The sequence below is a fragment of the Tamandua tetradactyla genome, chromosome 4, assembly GCF_023851605.1.
Source record: "Tamandua tetradactyla isolate mTamTet1 chromosome 4, mTamTet1.pri, whole genome shotgun sequence".
Classification (NCBI taxonomy): Eukaryota; Metazoa; Chordata; class Mammalia; order Pilosa; family Myrmecophagidae; genus Tamandua; species Tamandua tetradactyla.
In genome coordinates, this window is record NC_135330.1 from 70,068,406 (window position 1) to 70,089,120 (window position 20,715).

The 20,715-nt window shown below is 36.3% G+C and overlaps 1 protein-coding gene across 1 annotated transcript in view; it reads left to right on the forward strand.

Moving 5' to 3' along the window:
- Positions 1-20,715, forward strand: part of INTS7 (integrator complex subunit 7) — a 125,333-nt gene that overhangs the window by 42,694 nt on the left and 61,924 nt on the right. Inside the window, exons 6-7 of the mRNA XM_077157746.1 lie at positions 280-479; positions 1,077-1,199. Coding sequence (XP_077013861.1) covers positions 280-479; positions 1,077-1,199 — 323 coding nt within the window. The remainder of the gene's footprint in view (positions 1-279; positions 480-1,076; positions 1,200-20,715) is intronic.

Here is a 20,715-nt window from a genome sequence, read left to right on the forward strand (position 1 = left end):
GCAATAAATAATAGACTGCTTTCTGCCATGCATGTCAAAGACATGTTCTGTGATACACATGTAATTTTATAATCACTGAAACGTTAATGTTTAAAATAAATACTTTTGAGAGAAACTTAAACTTACTGATAAGCTCTACTATAATTTTCTTTAATATTATAAACATAACATTATGATGGTATTTGGTTTTAAATGGACATTTTGCCAATTGAATCATATATTTGAAATCTGAAATACTGATGATGATCAGAAATTACTAAGAATTGTTTTTTCATCTAGGTTTAGCCACACCAGTAGACTTGAAGCTGAAGTTGATCCCCATCCTCCAGCACATGCACCATGATGCAATCCTGGCTTCTAGTGCTCGTCAGCTTTTGCAACAGCTAGTCACGTCCTATCCTTCCACCAAAATGGTGATTGTTTCTCTGCACACTTTTACTCTGCTTGCAGCTTCATCTTTGGTGGATACACCTAAACAGGTCATTTTATTTTCTTCTCTAAACTGCCTTTTTTTTTTTTCCAGTAAACTTGCATACTAAGTATATGATAAATAAAAGTATTCCTAAGTTTTGATAACGTTAAAGTCCTTTTCCTTGATAAAGAGCGGGTTAATTTCTTTTTGCTTGATTTTTTAAATTTCTTTGTTTTGTTTGTTTGGCATGAGCAGGCTCCAGGAATCAAACCTGGGTCTCCGGCATGGCAGGTTAGAACTCTGCCACTGAGCCACCGTTGCCCAGCCTCTTTTTGCTTGATTTTTGTTTGTCTTTATTTATAGAACCTGTGCTTTGAGCTCTTAAGGAAAATGGTCTAGTGAGGGAGAGAGGAAGTACATGGCATGGCCTGGAGTTGGCAGTAAAGAAAAGAAACAAGAATTTCTTTAAAATGCCAAATCCATGGCTAAACCTTCCATGTTCAATGATAATATCATTATTTTAACACACAAGCAGAAAGAGACCCAACCATGTGATTTGAAATTATCCCTTTCTCAAATCTAAAAATTTCACTAACTAAACTGCTATCCCTAATGATAATTTCCATGGCAATTTTGTTCATGAAATGACCTCTTTCCTTTATAGATCCAGCTTCTATTGCAGTACTTGAAGAATGACCCAAGGAAAGCAATAAAGAGACTTGCTATTCAAGATCTGAAATTACTTGCCAATAAAACACCACATACTTGGAGTAGAGAAAACATTCAGGTATACGGGACTTTGGATGTTGATATTTTATATAGGAAAACAATATAATAAAACAGAATAAATTGATTTACATTTTTATCATCTTCTAAATGGATGAATATATTTGATACATTGTTAAAATCATTGTTGATATTTGTGGCAAAAGTTGTTTTATAAGTAGCAAAATAAATGCCAAAAACTCCCATCCTTCAATGTTTAAATTCATTTTAGTGAGTTAGATTTAATTCTCAATTGCTTGTTAATTTTCCCATTGCAGCACTGAGGTTAATTGAGAAGTCCAGTTAAACTGTATTATTTTATTCTTGTCTCCTTTACTCAAATTAGAGAAAATAATTTAGGTGCTCACTGATTTATTATGGAGAAGGCGCCGAATGAATAACCTGGTAAACTATATTCTTTGCAAGGAGTGCAAGAGACATCAAGTTTTCTTTTGTAGATACAAAAGCAGACCTCAGTCTCTAGACCTCTTTTTTTTTTTTTCGCATGTGCAGGCACTGGGAAGCAAACCCAAGTCTCCAGCATGTCAGGCGAGAACTCTGCCACTGAGACTGCCATTGCCCAGTCTCTAGACTTTTAATGTGACATCTTTCTTATCATTTCTTAGGTTACATTAATGTTTCATATTTATTTTTTTCTCAAAATGGAACCCTATTTGTTTTCCTGTTACTGATAACAGATGTGCTATTTTCTAAATAATGCTATTTAAAGTGACATGATAGAATGTTAGAATTTGGCCTTTAATTTTCATGGATAAATATTGTTCTTAGTTGTTGTTGTTTTAAAATTTTATTTACACATACTCCATGTCTGTCTCATGGATTATATGTTTATCTCCAGCTACCATCATGGGGGGCTCAGTGTAGCATAAAACTTTTGAATTTCAAATGATGAAAACTCAGCCGCTCTTTTAATTTTTTCATTTGTAATTTTCTAAGCACATTTTCATGTATTATGATTTGATAGTTCTAGATTCCCCAAGAGATAAGAGCAGTTAATACTGCCTGCATTTAATGATGAACAAATTAAGGTTCAGAGAGACTTAATATGTCCAGGGTCATACAGAATTAAGAGCTTCCGTCCTCTGATTTGGTTGTCCAGTTCTTTTTCTGCCAAACAATGCTGTCTTTAGGAAGAGAATGTGTTCTAGACACTTTAGGGAACCTGTACATGAAACCAGACAGAGTTAACTTGAAAGAGTATTAGGAGCTTTGTATTATTCCTTCTCATTTTTTTCTTATTTTAAAATAGATCATATATACAGAAAAGTATGTATATTCAATAGTTGGAACAAAAATTTTAAGCAAAAACGCACACAGCCACCATTCAGCTAAGGATAGAACATTGTAGGATCACAGAATCCTGTGTCTACCTTTTCTGTCCCTTCCCCCAATAGTTCTCCCTGATCTCACATCTACCCAGAGGAAATCACTATTCTGACTTTTATGGTAATCATTTCTTGGCTTTTTATAGTTTTATATCGTTGTATACCTCCCTAAAGAATATTGTTTAGTTTTGTTTTATTTTGCTTCTTTTAGTTCAGCATTGTTAAGACTAATTTAGGTAGCTTGTTTAGTCTCTTTAATTGCTGTGTAGTGTTCTACTGTTTGACTGTACCATAGTTTATTTGCTCTTGATGGTTTATTTCTAACATGGGGCTGTTGCAAACAATGCTGATAGGAATATTCTTGCATCTGTCTCCTGGTGCAAATAGTGCAAGTGTTTCTTTAGAGTATATGCTTAGGAGTGAAATTGTTGACTTATAGAATATGGTTATTTTTAGCTTTACCAAATAAGTCAGGCTTGTTTTCCAAAATGATTGAATCAATTTACATTTCCAACAGCAGTGTACGAGAGTGCCCATTGAACCACATCCTTGCCAGCACATACAATTTTAAGACTTTTAAGATTTTGCCAGGATAGACGGTACAGTTTTCATTTGTAATTCCTTGATTACTAAGAAAGTTGAAGATCTTTTAATTATATTTTTTGACCACTTGGAGTTCTTCTTTTTTTTAGAAAAGAAATTTAGACTTTATTCCATTTAGAAATCATTCCATTCTACACATGCACTCAGTAATTCTTAGTATCATCACATAGATGTATGATCATCATTTCTTAGTACATTTGCATCGATTTAGGAAAAGAACTAGCAAAACAGCAGAAAAAGATATAGAATGTTAATATAGAGAAGAGAATTGAAATAATAATACTAATAAAAATATATATATATATAAAAAGGAAAAAAAAACAAAAATAAAAGATACACACAAACAAAAAACCATATTTCAGGTGCAGCTTCATTCAGTGTTCCAACATAGTTACATTACACTTAGGTATTATTGTGCTGTCCATTTTTGAGTTTTTGTATCTAGTCCTGTTGCACAGTTTGTATCCCCTCAGCTCCAATTACCCATTATCTTACCCTGTTTCTAACTCCTGCTGGTCTCTGTTACCAATGATATATTCCAAGCTGATTCTCGAATGTCGGTTCACATCAGTGGGACCATACAGTATTTGTCCTTTAGTTTTTGGCTAGACTCACTCAGCATGTTCTCTAGGTCCATCCATGTTATTACATGCTTCATAAGTTTAGTCTGTCTTAAAGCTGCATAATATTCCATCGTAGGTATACGCCACAGTTTGTTTAGCCACTCGTCTGTTGATGGACATTTTGGCTGTTTCCATCTCCTTGCAATTGTAGATAATGCTGCTATAAACACTGGTGTGCAAATGTCTGTCTGTGTCTTTGCCCTTAAGTCCTTTGAGTAGATACCTAGCAGTGGTATTGCTGGGTCGTAATCCATTCTGCCATTCTATGTCTTTTGATTGGGAAATTCAGTCCATTAACTTTTAGTGTTATTACTGTTTGGGTAATATTTTCCTCTACCATTTTGGCTTTTGTATTATATATATCATATCTGATTTTCCTTCTTTCTACACTTTACTCCATACCTCTCTCTTCTGTCTTTTCGTATCTGACTCTAGTGCTCCCTTTAGTATTTCTTGCAGAGCTGGTCTCTTGGTCATAAATTCTCTCAGTGACTTTTTGTCTATAAATGTTTTAATTTCTCCTTCATTTTTGAAGGACAATTTTGCTGGATATAGAAGTCTTGGTTGGCAGTTTTTCTCTTTTAGTAATTTAAATATATCATCCCACTGTCTTCTAGCTTCCATGGTTTCTGCTGAGAAATCTACACATAGTCTTATTGGGTTTCCCTTGTATGTGACAGATTGTTTTTCTCTTGCTGCTTTCAAGATCCTCTCTTTCTCTTTGACCTCTGACATTCTAACTAGTAAGTGTCTTGGAGAACGCCTATTTGGGTCTATTCTCTTTGGGGTGCGCTGCACTTCTTGGATCTGTAAATTTAGGTCTTTCATAAGAGTTGGGAAATTTTCAGTGATAATTTCTTCTATTAGTTTTTCTCCTCCTTTTCCCTTCTCTTCTCCTTCTGGGACACCCACAACACGTATATTTGTGCGCTTCATATTGTCATTCAGTTCCCTGATCCCCTGCTCAAGTTTTTCCATTCTTTTCCCTATAGTTTCTGTTTCTTTTTGGAATTCAGATGTTCCATCCTCCAATTCACTAATTGTAGCTTCTGTCTCTTTAGATCTACCATTGTAGGTATCCATTGTTTTTTCCATTTTTTCTTCTTTGTCCTTCACTCCCATAAGTTCTGTGATTTGTTTTTTCAGATTTTCTATGTTCTTTTTGTTCAGCCCATGTCTTCTTCATGTCCTCCCTCAATTTATTGATTTGGTTTTTGAAGAGTTTTTCCATTTCTGTTCGTATATTCAGCATTAGTTGTCTCAGCTCCTGTATCTCATTTGAACTATTAGTTTGTTCCTTTGACTGGGCCATATCTTCAATTTTCCGAGCGTCATCCATTATTTTCTGCTGGTGTCTGGGCATTTGATCAGATTTCCCTGGGTGTGGGACCTGGCTGGTTGAAAGGTTTTTCTGTGAAATCTCTGGGCTGTTTTTCTTTTCCTGCCCAGTAGGTGGCACTCGTGGCACTCGTCTGTCTGCGGGGCCCACCAGTAAAAGATACTGTGGCTCCTTTAACTTGCCAATCCAAATCTTGCAGTCGGCCCGGGAAACCAAGCGTGGAGGGGGGTGGTCGCCGGCCGCCGCTGCTTGGGGGAGTGCCGGTCCAAATTGCCCAGCTGGCCCGAGACGCCAAGTGTGGCGGGAGGGCCCCGCTATCCAACGTTCTCAGTCAGACCGGGGAGCCACGTGCATGGAGGGGACCCCAGTCGCCAGCCGCCCTGGCCGGGAAAACGCGCGCCCCTCGGGTATCTCACCGCAGCGGATTCTCCCTGCCCGTTCAGCCGTTCCAGAATGGGGTACGCTGTCTTTTTGGTCTCTTTCGTGGCTCTGGGAGCTGTTTCGTATTGTTTCTGTTTCTTTAGTTGCTTTTCTGGAGGAGGAACTAAGACCCGCGCGTCTTACTAAGCCGCCATCTTCTCCGGAAGTCTGGATTTCTTCTTTAGTGTCATGGCTATTAAATCTCTTGCCTGTTTTTCTGTTGATTTATAGTTATTCTTTTTTTTTTTTTTGCGTGGGCGGGTACCGGGAATAGAACCCAGGTCTGTAGCATGGCAGTTGAGAATTCTGCCACTGAGCCACCATCACATTGCCCAATTTATAGTCATTCTTTATATAGTCTGGATACTCGTTCTTTGTTGGTCTTGACAATTCTATGTAAATATTAGAATCAGCTGATCTGATTATACACATGTGCATGCAAACGTATACACACATACAAGCCAAAACCTGTTGGTTTTGTGATTGTGATTGCATTGATTATAAAGATCAGCTTGTAAAAAAATTGTCTTTATATTAATTCTTACAAGTCATGAACATGTTATAGCTTTCCATTTATTTAGATCTCTTTAAAGCAGTTTTTGCTTTAGACTGTTTTGTCTGTAATTACCATAGCTACTTGCACTTTCTTCTTAATGTACTTACATGGTAAATTGTTTGCCGTCATTTTACTTTCAATCTTTTTGTTTCAGTTATTTCTTGTAAACAGCATTTGATTGGATTATTTTTAATCCAGCTCTGCACTCTGTTTTTTTAAATTGGAGCATTTGTGTTTTAAATCTACCGTCTTATTTTGTGCTTTCTCTATTTCCCCTATTTTGTTTCTCTCTCTCTTTTTGGAGGGGAGGTATATTGACTTTTTTATTAAGTATTTTTTCTTTTTTTTTTCCTTTGAATTGTTTGGAAGTTTATGTGTTTTTAGTTGTTATTCTAGAAATTACAACATGCATAGTTATTTTATCAAAGTCTAAAGTTAAAGACTTTAGAACACAACTCTTTTTGCATCCTTATATACTTTTGTTATTGTTATCATTTATTTTAATTCTGTCTTTTCTTATATGATTTTCTTCTTGTTTTTTTAAATTTCATGTTCATTTGGACCTTCTATTCTCTTTGCTTTTCTTCTTGTACCTTAGGCTTGGCAGGTCCTTTAAATAGGGTCTGTAGTAGTAAACTCTCCCAGTATTTGCTTGTCTGAAAATGTTTTCATTTTGCCCTTGTTGTTAAAAGATACTTTTTCTGGGAATAGTATTCTCAGCATTTCAAGGATACGTTCTCCTGTCTCCTGGCTTGTGTTATTGCTTAGAAGTAGCAACACTCTTTTGAAGGAATGTTTTTTCTGCCTTCAAAATCTTTATCTGGTATTTTGCAGTTTCATTATGAAATGTCTGGTTGTAGTTTTCATTTATTCAAACTATCTAGATTTCATTGCCTCCTGAATTCAAAGATCGGTGTCTTTCACCTGTTTGGGGAAGTTGTCATCCCATAATTCCTTCAGATTTTGCCACTGTCTCTTTCTCCTCAAGTTCTGAATTATCAATTAAATGTATATTAGTCCTACTCCATTTATTTCCATTGATTACCTTCATGAGAGACCATGTATATAGACAACTTTTTAAATGCAGAATTTATTAGATTCTGCTCTAAAGGAAGCCAAGAAATGAGATGGTATTACTAAGGGGTTGAGGTGTGGATGTTGTTTGCAGTTTATCGTGGGAGAATTGTGACACATGTTATATTCATGAAAGTGACCTAGTGTAGAGGTCAGAAAACTTGTAAGAGCAAGTTTTTGAGTAGGTGAGATTGGAAGGGGTCTAATATAGAAGTATTCACATAGAATCAGAAGGAAGACAGTAGTTATATGGGTACTAATGTGGGTGAATAGATAGATGTGGTAGGACCTTGTATCTATCTTGTGAAAATAATCAGGAGTTTACCATTAATCTCTTTTTTTACACTGTGAGACTTCTATTCATAATAAATCTATAATATTTACCTTGAGCCCGCAGCCATATTAACATTACTTAGATGTACCTATTCTCATTTCACAGCTTACTAATATTACTTCATTACATTACATATTCCCTTATCTTGAGGTTTTTATTCTGATTTATCGTCCTTGTGAATACTGCCTTTGGTTTTTTGGGTTTTTTTTCCAGAAAAGATAGTTGATAATAGGTTTTCTGCATTCTTAAATATCTGAAAAATGTGTTCCTTTTGCTTTTACATGTAAATACGATATAGAATCTTGGTCATAATCATTTTCCTTCGAAGATTTTATTTTAAGTATCTTTGTTCCCATTTGAGGTGTTTTTTAAAAATTTTTATAATTGCTCTATTAACTCTAGTCTATGGTTTAACTTGGAGTTTACCATCTGTATAGTGCAGTGTTCTAGTTTGCTAGCTACTGGAATGCAATATACCAGAAACAGAATGGCTTTCAAACAGGGGAATTTGTTAAGTTGCTAGTTTACAGTTCTGAGGTCAAGAAAATGTCCCAGTTAAAACAAGTCTATAGAATAATGTCCAGTCAAAGCCATCCAGGGAAAGATACCTTGGTTCAAGAAGGCTGAAGTTCAGGGTTTCTCTCTCAAGTGGAAGGGCACATGGTAAACACAGTTAGAGTTTCTCATCTGGAAAGGCACATAGTGAACATGGTCAGGGTTCCTCTCTCATCTGAAAGGGCACATGGCGAATACGGTGTCATCTGCTAGCTTTCTCTCCTGGCTTCCGGTTTCATGAAGCTCCCCAGGAGGCATTTTCCTTCTTCATCTCCAAAGGTCACTGGCTGGTGGACTCTCATGGCTATGTTGTTCTGCTGTGCTCTGTCTGAATCTCCTTCTTTCTCCAAAATGTTTCCTTTTTTATAGGACTCTAATAAACCAATCAAGACCCACCCTAATGGGTGGAGACATGTTGTCACCTAATCCAGTTTAACAACCACTGTTAACTAAATCACATCATCCAGGGAGATGATCTGATTACAGTTTCAAACATACAGTATTGAGTAGGGATTATTCTATCTTTATGAAATGGGATTTTGATTAAAACATGGCTTTTCTAAGGGGCATACATCCTTTCAAACCAGCACATGCAGTTTAATAGATTTTTTTTAAATGCTTATTCTGTTACCATATATACATTTCCCTGTTAGCCACATTCAGATATATATTTCAGTGCCATTAATCCTGTTCACAATGTCATGCTTCCATCACCACCATCCATTAATAAAACATTCCCATCATTCCAGGTAGCAGCTCTGTGTATTTTTTTTAAAGAAAATAAAAATAAAAGTATAAAGAACATTGAAATCATCCCATACCCTCATTGCTTATTTTTTTATCTTTTTTTCCTTACTCATCTATCCTTACACCAGTGAAAGAAGTGTCGGTCACGAGGTTTTCACACTCACATGAACAGACCGTAAAAACTGTGTACTTATTCAGTTGTCTTCAAGAATCAAAGCTATTGGATTATGGTTCAGCAGTGTCAGATATTTCCCTCTAGCTACACCAATACAACAAAAACTGAAAGGGGATAGCTGTATACTGTACGAGAATATCCTTCAGAATGACCTATCAAGTCTATTTGAAATCTCTCAGCCACTGAAACTTTATTTTGTTTCATTTCTCTTCCCTCTTTTGGTCAAGAAGGCTTTCTTATTCCCACATTGCCAGAGCCAGGCTCATCCCCAGAAGTCATGTCCCACATTGCCAGGAAGATTTACACTCCTGGGAGTGATGTCCCACATAGTGGGGGAGGACAGTGGGTTCACCTATGGAGTTGGCTAGAGAGAGAGGACACATTTGAGCAACAAAATATGTTCTCTGGGGTTGACTATTAGGCATAATCATAAGTAAGCTTAGCTTCTCCTCTGCAGTAATATGTTTCATAAGGACCAGCCCCATTATCAAGGGCCTGGTCCATCAGATTGGCAGGACACATTTAATATTTCCACCTTTTTCCCCAGCCCCTCAAGGGGACCTTGTAAATAATAGTCTTCTGCCCACATTACTCTGGGATGTATCGAGGCATCACACCATCCTGTACAAATCAACAAGATCTCACTCCAGATTCAAGGGTCCATGTAATAATGATGTTCAAAAAAGCTGACCAAGTCAAATTATATAGTGTGCTATCAAAAATATAAATTTTGCACAAAACTCTTTCCCTTTGGTGTTGCACAGAAGATGAAGTTTTAAAATCAATCTATATCATCCTTTGCCCTTTAGTTTGATTTGCGTTAGGCCTACCCACATCAGCTTCATTCATATCTCTAATTGAAGTCTGATAACTTTTTCAGTTTTGTAGCAATTGCTCTATGGGGGTAATGCTGACTTTTGTAGCTGCAGAATTCTAGGCCTGAGTCTCAGGTGTCGCACAAATACCCAAAGATCCAGTTAATGACCAGGTTATACATAAAGAGCTTAGCTTTTCAGAATTTGGTAATCACAGTTACAACTCAGGAATAGACGACTTCAGTAAGAGCTTGCAATCTAGGAACCTTTACAATAGGTTTTCACCTTATAACCTATGTTCTTCAATTCCGTTCTCAGAATTTGTACCTTATGGTTAGTCCATATTAGTGAGATGTTTTCATTTCTGGCTTGTTTCACTCAACATATTGTCCTCAAGGTTCATTCACCTCTTCATATGCCTCATATCTTCATTCTTTCTTGCAGCCACTCAGTAGTCCTTTCTATTACACCACAGTTCCCTCTTCTGTTCTTCAGTCTGTGTACCCTTAGGCCACCTTCATCTGTTGCAGATTCTGAACACTGCCGCCATAAATACCAGCGTGCAATGGTCCATTCCTGTCCCTGTTCTCAGGTCCTCAAGTATACACTTAACTCCCGAGTTGCAAGATGATACGACAACCCCACCCCTAGCCTTCCGTGGAGCCACAACACTGTCCTTCAGAGGGGCTGTGCCACTCTACTTCCCTACCAACAATGGCTAGGTACATCCACACATCATATAATCCAACCTAAATAAAAAAACCAGTGGTTCCTGGTATAATCACACAGCCATATCTTCACCACAGTCCATATAAGGATTTCTACTGCAAAGATCCCATACCCTTCCCCAACTTCTCCCACTTATTGACATTTAGCTTTGACGTATTGCCTTTGTTACATTCAGTGGAAGCATATTACAATGTTAATGTTAACTATAGACACTAGTTTGCATTGATTGTATTCCCCCCATACCATCCCATTTTCAACACCTTGCAATGCTGACATTCATTTGTCCTTCCTCATGTAAAAACATTCTTATATTTATATATTTAATCACCATCATTTTTCATTCTAGGCATCACTAAGTTTTACAGTCCCATTCTTTCTGCCTATTTTAGGTTTTGTTACCATATTGAGATATGGTTATCTTTGTGAGTATTGATCATTATTAGGAAAGACAGACTAAGTTGTACAAAAGTACCCAGAAACATAACCCTTAAAGAAATATTTTAGTATCTTTAAATCTTAAGACAATTGAAAATATGTCTTTAAATGTTTGCATCTCCCACGAAGATTGTGGCTGAAATCTGAGTGCATTAATTATAAATAGATGTGCTCAAATAATTATTTTTTAAAGTCTCTCTCTCTCTCTCTCTCTCTCTATATATATATATATATATATATCTTGTTTGTTTGTTTGCTTGTTTTGGTATGCTCTGTGGCGGGGTCACATTTCATTATTTTTCCATGTGAGTATCCCATTATTGCACCATATGTTGAATTTTGGTTTGTTTGTTTTGCTTGTTTGTTTGTTTTTTGGAAAGTGCATGGACTGGGAATCGAACCTGGGTCTCTTACATGGCACATGAGAATTCTACCACTGAATTACCCTTGCAACCCCTCCGTATATTTTTGACAATATTGAAATACAGCAGGGGAAAAACATTCTTTTTTTTTTTAATTTTTTTAATTCTTTTTTTATTTATTAATTTAAAAAATTAACAACAAACATTCAAAAATATTAACATATTCCATTCTACGTATGCAATCTGTAGTTCTCAATATCATCACATAGTTGCATATTCATCATTTCTTAGAACATTTGCATCGATTTAGAAAAAGAAATAAAAAGACAACAAAAAAAGAAATAAAACGATAACAGAAAAAAAAAAGATTATACATACCATACCCCCTACCCCTCGCTTTCATTTATCACTAGCATTTCAAACTAAATTTATTTTAACATTTGTTCCCCCTATTATTTATTTTTATTCCATATGTTCTACTCGTCTGTTGATATGGTAGGTAAAAGGAGCATCAGACACAAGGTTTTCACAATCACACAGTCACATTGTGAAAGCTATGTCATTGTTCAATCATCATCAAGAAACATGGCTACTGGAACACAGCTCTACATTTCAGGCAGTTCCCTCCAGCCTCTCTACTACATCTTGAACAACAAGGTGATATCTACTTAATGCGTAAGAATAACCTCCAGGATAACCTCTCAACTCTGTTTGGAATCTCTCAGCCATTGACGCTTTGTCTTATTTCACTCTTCCCCCTTTTGTTCGAGAAGTTTCTCTCAGTCCCTTGATGTTACTTCTCAGCTCATTCTAGGGTTTTTCTCAATCCCTTGTTGCTGAGTCTCTGCTCATTCCAGGATTTCTGTCTCACGTGGCCAGGAAGGTCCACACTCCTGGGTGTGATTGATAAGCCGTCATAAAGGGAACTTTATGATTTGCTGTGTTAAGCTTACTAATTTGAATTAATTAACTTTAAATCAGTAGGTATTTACTGAGAGCATTTTAGGTACCCAGTATTGTGCTAGGTGCTAAGTAATCAAAGATGACATTGTAATTTTATGAGGTTTTCCTAGCATTTTGTTCAGTTTTTCAAATGGTAAAATTCTTCTTCTTTAAAATTATTAATAACATTATCATCTTATATAAAGTGGTTCACTTGCCTTCTTGGTTGTCTCATAGTTAGATGTGTATTATGCACAGAGCATTCTATAAGACATAGTTTGGAATACATAGAAAATACAGGACATGATCCTTTCCCTCTGGAGCCATTTGTTTGGGAATATTTTTCCTAAGCACAAATTAATTAAGAATGCTAAGAAGGAAAATTTAAGCAAATGAATAATTGGAATTGGCCTAAGTATTTAAATTAATAGTTGAAAACTATAGTATTATCTTAATGATAATTACCTTTTAAACAATTTGTCCTCTTGTGCTACAAAAACAGTATTTACATCTATTACTGTTATTTCTTCATCCACTACTCTTTAATACACTTACATTGAAATCTTTTTCTCTGTCACTTCTTAAAGGTACTTCTTAATGCTAAATTCTTAGGGTTTTCTGCCTTTATTTTTTTTCCTCTTACATATATTTCACACTGTCAACCTTCTTCTTCATTTGCTTCTTTATTCTTTTGGTTTTTTGGCAGATAACTCTCCTCACTTTCCACTCTGTAAATTATACCTTCCCTATGTTGTGCCCCTTTTCCTCAGAGTTTAGTCTTTGGCCCTCTATGCTCTCTTCTGTTATTTCTCTGCCATTCTGATAACTTCATTTAACACCAATATGTGCAGTCTCCAACCGCCCAGTTCTTTTACCCGAGCTTCTGCACTGTTCTTTAGGACAGATGCTTTATATGGGTTGCAGTTTTGACTTTCTGAAGCTGTTCAGTCTTCCTGACAGACATGTCACCACTACTATATTTTATTTTTTTATTTTAAATTACTTTATTTATTTTGAATGCCAGTACATTCACATTGTCAAAATTCAGAATCCATTAAAGAGAATACTGTAGAATATCTCCACTTACTATTTTCCCAACCACTCAATTCCTTACCCAGTGATAACTAATGTCTGATTTCTTGTGTGTTCTTCCCGAGTGTTATATGTGAAAATCAGCAATTCTGTGTAAAAAGTTATACCCATTTTATAGACAAATAAATTGAAACTCAAAGATTTCATTAGTTGACTGAGGTCACAGAGATGGTAAGTGGCAGAGCCAGAATTTTAATGTGCGAGTTTTCCAATTTAAAATCTGCTGATCTCAGATTGTAAATCCTGATGGATATTTCTTCTTCAACTTCATACCTTCATCTGTTTTCTGTCCTTTGTCTAAAATCAGCTTATCCCCATATTTTCTGTCTTCGTAAATGGAATCATAATTCTTTGGTCATCAGGTTTGAAATTTTCTAACAGTCATTTCTTTGAATCTTTCCAGTTCTTACCCTCATATGTAATAGTTCAAAATATCTGTCATAATTTGTCCTCTCGTCTCCATTCCTGCAGCCAAGCTCTAGTTCGGCACCTGTCTGAATTACCTAGATTGGCCTCCTTAACTCTCAGCTACCTTTGTGAATTTATTCTGTTACCGTTGCCAGAATAATCTTCCCTAATGTTTGAGGTGCCATTTTTCCTCTCCAGTCGCTTCCTTTTACTATTTTCATGAAGTTTTAATTCCTCTGCCTAATTTTATGGTCCTCTATAATCTGACCTGACCCTACTTATACAGCATTTGTCTCTGTTAGTTTCCTTTTCTTTTGGACATATCTCTTCTTGGGCCATGAATAAATAGTACATATTCTGGCATTCCTTCTGAAGTTCTTCTTTGCATTATCTCATCTGTCTTCTCTTCCATCACCAGAAACCTACCCAACTTTCAAGTGCATTTCCATTCATCCTGTGGAATTTTTGCTGCTGCTACTGCTGCTATTTTTTTTAAAAATATTTTTATTAAGAAATCTTCACACACATACAGCCCAACCATATTATTTAATCATTGACTCACAATATTGTCACATAGTTGTATATCCATCACCATGACCATTTTAACATTTGCTCACTCCAGAAAAAGAGATAAAAAAAACTCCTACATCCCATACCTCTTACCCTTCCCTCTCATCGACCACCAGTATTTCAATCTACCCAATTTTTTTTATCCTTTATCCCCCTCCATTTTTATCCTTATATTTTTACTCTTCTGTCCGTACCATGGATAAAAGGAGCATCAAGAACAAGGTTTTCATAATCACATAGTCACGTTGTAAAAACTACATAGTTAAACAGTCTTCTTCAGGAATTAAGGCTGCTGGAACACAGTTTAACAGCTTTAGGTACTTCCCTCTGCCATTCCAAGACACCACAAACTAAAAAGAGATATCTATATAATGTATAAGAATAACCTCCAGGATAACTTCTCTACTCTGAAGTCTCTCAGCCACTGAGACTTTATTTTGTCTAATTTCTTTCTTCCCCATTGGTCAAGAAGGCTTTCTCAATTCCATGAATACAGGTCCTGGCCCATCCTTGGGATTCAGGTCCTACATTGCGAGGACATCCCTGAGAGTCATTTCCCATGTAGGGGGCAGGGCAGTGAACTCACCTGCCAAATTGGCTTACAGAGAGGGGACACATCTGAGCAATAAAAGAGGTTCTCTGGGGATGACTCTTAGGTATAATTATAAGTAGGCTTAACTTCTCCTTTGCAGGAATAAGCTTCACAGGGGCAAGCCTCACGATTGAGAGCTTAGCCTGTTGAGTTGGTTGTCCCCACTGCTTGTGAGAATATCAGGTAGTCTTTAGCTGGGGATGTTTAATATTTCCTTTTTTCTTCCTAGTCCCCCAAGGGGACTTGGCAAAAACTTTTTATTCTCTGCCCAAATTACTCTGGGATATACCGGACATCACACTAACCTGTACAAACCAACAAGATCTCATGCCCTATTCAAGATTCATTGTAGTTATGGTGTTCAACTAAACTGACCATACAGGTTAAATTAAATAATGTGCTACCCAGAATGTAAATTTTGCACCAATTAAACATCTCTCCCTTTGGTCTCGCACAGAGGTTGAAATTTGAAAATAATGGGCCATATCATCCTTTACCCAGTGTTCTGATTTACGTTAGTCCTATCCAGATTAGCTTCATTCATATCTCTAGTCTAAGTCTGATCACTTTTTCTGCTTTTTAAACAATTGCTGTATGAGATAATGCTGACTTTCATAGCTTCAGTGCTCTAATTCTTTTTTTTTAACTTTTTTATTGTGAAATATATATACAAAACAGTGGATTTCCAAGTACATTTTAACAAGTAATTATAGAACAGATTTTAAAGTTTGATATGGGTTCATTTTTCCCCTAGCTGCTCCAAGACACTAGAGACCAACAGAAATGTCAATACAATGATTCAGCAGTCATACTCATTTGCTAAATACTATCTTCTCTGCTATACGTTTCCTTCTCTTTAAATAACATCTATACATAAAAGCAATAAATTTCGAAGTACATTACAACAATTAGTTGTAGAACAGATTTCAGAGTTTGGTATGGGTTACCAAACTATCCACAATTTTATGTTTTTACTTCCAGCTGCTCTAAGATAGTGGGGACTAAAAGAAATACCAGTATAATGATTCAGCCAACATACTCATTTGTTAAACCCTACCTTCTCTGTATAACTCCACCATCACCTTTGATCTTTCTCCCACTCTTTAGGGGTGTTTAGGCTATGCCCATTCTAACTTTTTCGTGTTGGAAGAAGCTGATGATAATATGAGATAGGGGGATGGAACTAGCTGATGTTCTGGAGAGGCTGGCCCCTCTGCGTTTCAGGACTTATCTGGTCCAGAGACCCATCTGGATGTTAGAGGTTTTGGAAAGTTACCCTAGTGCATAAAACGTTTGTAGAATCTTACTTAATGCTCTAATTATTCTTTAGGATTGGCAGAAATGGTTTTGATTGGGGGTTGGCAAGTTATGATAGGTAGCGATATATAACTGAAACATATGTTAGAGTGACCTCAGTGTAGCCTCTCCACTTTATTGCTCTCTCTCAGCCACTGATGCCTTATTTGTACACTTTTTTCCCCCTTTTTTGGTCAGGATGGCATTGTTGATCCCACAGTGCCGGGGCCCTCTTCCATGCCGCCAGGGAGGCTTTCATCCCTGGATGTCATGTCATCCTTTTTTCAACACCTTACAATTGTGACATTCATTTGTTCTCCCTCTTGTAAAAATCTTCTTTTATCTATGCATTTAATCACTATCATTGTTGACTCTAGATTTTGCTAAGATATACAGTCCCAGTTATTTTTATTTTTATTGACAAGACAAAACAAAACAACATACAAACGTGAACATTCTTAACATATAAACATTATATACTTGGTGTATAATCAGTGGCTCACATACCATCACATAGTTGTATACTCATCACCATGTTCATTTCTTAGAACATTTGCCTCACTCCAGGAAAAGAAAAAGAAAAACTCATACATGCCCTACCCCTTACCCCTCCCTCTCATTGACCACTAGTATTTCCATCTGCCCAATATATTTTAACCTTTGTTCCCCCTGTTTTTTCCTATACCCCTTATCACTCCCTTTCATTGATCACTAGTATTTCAGTCTACTCGGTTTATTTTAACATTTGTTCCCCCTATTATTTATTTATTTTAATCCATATTTTTTCACTCATCTGTCCATACCGTAGATAAAAGGAGCATCAGACACAAGGTTTTCACAATCACATAGTCACATTGTGAAAGCTATATCATTATACAGTCGTCTTCAAGAAACATGGCTACTGGAACACAGCCCTACAATTTCAGGCATCTCCCTGTACCCTCTCTAATACACCTTAAACTAAAAAGGGAATATCTATAAAATGCATAAGAATGACCTCCAGGATAACCTCTCGACTCTGAAATCTCTCAGCCATTGACACTTTATTTTGTCTCATTTCTCTCTTCCCCCTTTTGGTTGAGAAGGTTTTCTCAATCCTTTGATACTGAGTCCCAGTTTGTTCTAGGATTTCAGTCCCACTTTGCCAGGGAGGTTTACACCCCTGGGAGTAATATCCCACATAGAGAGAGGGAAGGCAGTGAGTTTGCTTGCCATTGGCTGAGAGAGAGATAGGCCACATCTAAAAGTGCTCTAACTCTTGAGTGTCGGATTTCACATAAATACCCAAAGTTTCAGGGAATGACCAGGTTATATACGAAAAACTCAGTATCTCAGAATTCAGAAACACCAGTTACAACTCCTAAATATATGTGGGTGCTGTAAGAGCTTACAACCTAAGAACCTTTAAAATAGGCCCCAACCTGATAATCCATGCTCTCAACTTCGGTTCTCTGAGTTGGTATATTATAGTTAGGCATAATAATATGTGTCTTTTTGTTTCTGACATTTTATTCAACATACAGTCCTCAAGGTTCATTCATCTGGTTGCATGCCTTACAATTTCATTCCTTCTTACAGCCATTTGGTAGTCCATTGTTGTACCCTTAAGCCACCTCCATCCATGGGGAATGGCAAACTGTGCCGCCACAAACACCAATGTGCAAATTCCATTTGTGTCCCCACTCTCAGTTCCTCTGGGTATACCTCGCTGCTACTATTTTTAACTAGGCTTTCTTTTAATTGAAAAAGTAATACATGTACATGATAAAAGATTCATCGAGTTTTAAATTGGGAAAGATAACTTTTTTTTTTCTGTCTTCATTCCTTCTCTGCAGAGGTGATCACTGTTATTAGTTTTTTGTGTGTCCTTCTGGACTTATTTCATCCATGAGGAAGCACATGCCTGTGTATGTGTCCCCACTTTTTTTCTGTATAAGTAAATATATATATATATTCTGAACCTTTTATCACTTAACATTCCATATTGGCAGAAAGATCCACTGCATTCTTTTATCAGCTATGTGGTATTCCCTGTATATTTCCAGTTCCCTCTTCATAGACATCGGAGCTGTTTCCACTACTCTTAGTGTTAGTATTTCCATTGTTTACAATGTCTGCTTTGTAAAAATCATCATTGCAAACATAAATTTCTAGGAAAGTAATTTCCAGATTAAATAATTCTTGTACATTTTTAATTTTGATAGTTAATGAGGTTTACACCATTTTAGCCTGCTATTAACTACATTTGTGCACCTGTTTCCCTTGTATATTATCAAACTTGATCTTGGCCAATCTGATAGTGGTGTTAATTAAAATTTTAAAATTAGAAGGCTAAGCCTCATATTTAAAAGACATTTGTATCTATTATTTCAGTGAACTACCATTTTACCTATTGAATTGTTTGCCTATTTGCTAGTGAGAGCCTTTTCTTTTTAAGGTTATATATTATATTAATATAATATATTAGTATTTTAAGTATCAAGGCTCTTTATTGTTTTACATAGTAAGATTTATCACTATTTTTTTCCCTTTTTGGCCTCTTGGTTCCACTTAGAAAGGCTTTCTTCATGATGAGAGTTTTTTCCCCCATGTCAATTCCTAGTGCTTTTTACAGTTTCATTCTTTATTTGCCATAAAGAAAAGAAACAGGGATCTAGTTTTATCTTACAACAGATGCCTGGTCAGTTGTCTTAGCACTATTTATTGGATGTTCCTTCTGATTTGAAATGCCATTGTAATATATTAAATTTATTCATATTGTAATATAATATGTGATATTCTAGTATTTATTTGAATCTTTTTCTGGGCTCAATTCTTATTCATTGATTTCTTTATTCATGGACATGTAAAAACTTTTTATTTTTATAGGTTTATTGTACATTTTAATATTTGACAGGGCTTATATTGTCCCTGATTATATCTTATCAGAATTTTTTTTTTTTTTTTTTTTTTTTTTTTTTTTAAAGGAAAGACAGAGAGAAGGAAGGAAGGATAGAAGGAAGGAAGGAAGGAAGAAAGGGAAACATTTTTAAACATTTTCTTGTTTTATTGTATTCTGTTTCTCCGTTTTTGTTACATGGGCTGGGGCCGGGAATCGAACCGAGGTCCTCCGGCATAGCAGGCAAGCACTTTGCCCGCTGAGCCACCGCGGCCCGCCATCTTATCAGAATTTTAAAATATTTTTTCTGATGTTGTTTTTTGATATATTTATAATCAGATTATCTAAGTTCCTTCCTTCAAAATCTTGTTGATATTATAATTGGGACCATAGTAAGTTAGTTATTATTTAACTTAACCCTTTCTGAAATTTTATTGATTTCCCCCTTCCCCGACTTTGTTTTTCTCACTTCTGAACCTTTGTCTTTATGAGAGTGTAGGAATTAGTTTAATTTATAAGGTGGCTATTTGACTATTTATATTACATGTAGTCATGTAATATAGAGTCCTAATAGTAAATATACTAGATGTTCTAGTTTACTAGCTGCTGGAATGCAATATACCAGAAACGGAATGGCTATTAAAAAGGGGAACTTAATGAGTTGCTAGTTTATAGTTCTAAGGCTGAGAAAATGTCCCAATTAAAACAAGTCTATAGAAATGTCCAATCAAAGGCATCCAAGAAAAGATACCTTGGTTCAAGAAGGCCAATGGAGTTCAGGGTTTCTCTCTCATCTGGAAAGGCACATGGTGAACACGGTCAGGGTTTCTTTCTCATCTGGAAGGGCACATGGCGAACACGGCATCATCTGCTAGCGTCTTCTCCTGCCTTCCTGTTTCGTGAAGCTCCCCAGGAGGCATTTTCCTTCTTCATCTCCAAAGGTCGCTGACTGGTGGACTCTGCTTCTCGTGGCTATGTCGTTCTGCTCTCTCCGAATCTCTCATTCTCCAAAATATTTCCTCTTTTATAGGACTCCAATAAGCCAATCAAGACCCACCCAAATGGGTGGAGACATGTCGTCCCTTAATCCAGTTTAACAACCACTCTTGACTAAATCACATCATCCAGGGAAATGATCTCATTACAGTTTCAAACATACAGTATTGAATAGAGATTATTCTACCTTTATGAAATGGGATTTATATTAAAACATGGCTTTTCTTAGGGGGCATACTTCCTTTCAAACCATCACACTAGATGAGGCAAGAGTCAGTGTACTAAGAGCATATATTCACAGTCCAGTGCATTGGAAGGAAAACTTAGCATCTTGTTTTTGGTAATACCTCACATCGCTTAGAAGTAAAGTAACTGATCAGAAATAGGAAGAGGATAGCTCACTCACTTGTAAACAAGATCGAAGTGCCATATCCTCTATTTTTTTTGAATGCGCATATATGAACTAATGTTCATATATGTTAGCTAAGCAGAGATATGTTAAAAGTTCTAATTGTGAGAACTAAACAATACATATTTCATATAGTCTTAATTAAAAGTCATTGGGCGGGCCACGGTGGCTCAGCAGGTAAGAGTGCTTGCCTGCCATGCCCGAGGACACGGGTTTGATTCCCGGTGCCTGCCCATGTAAAA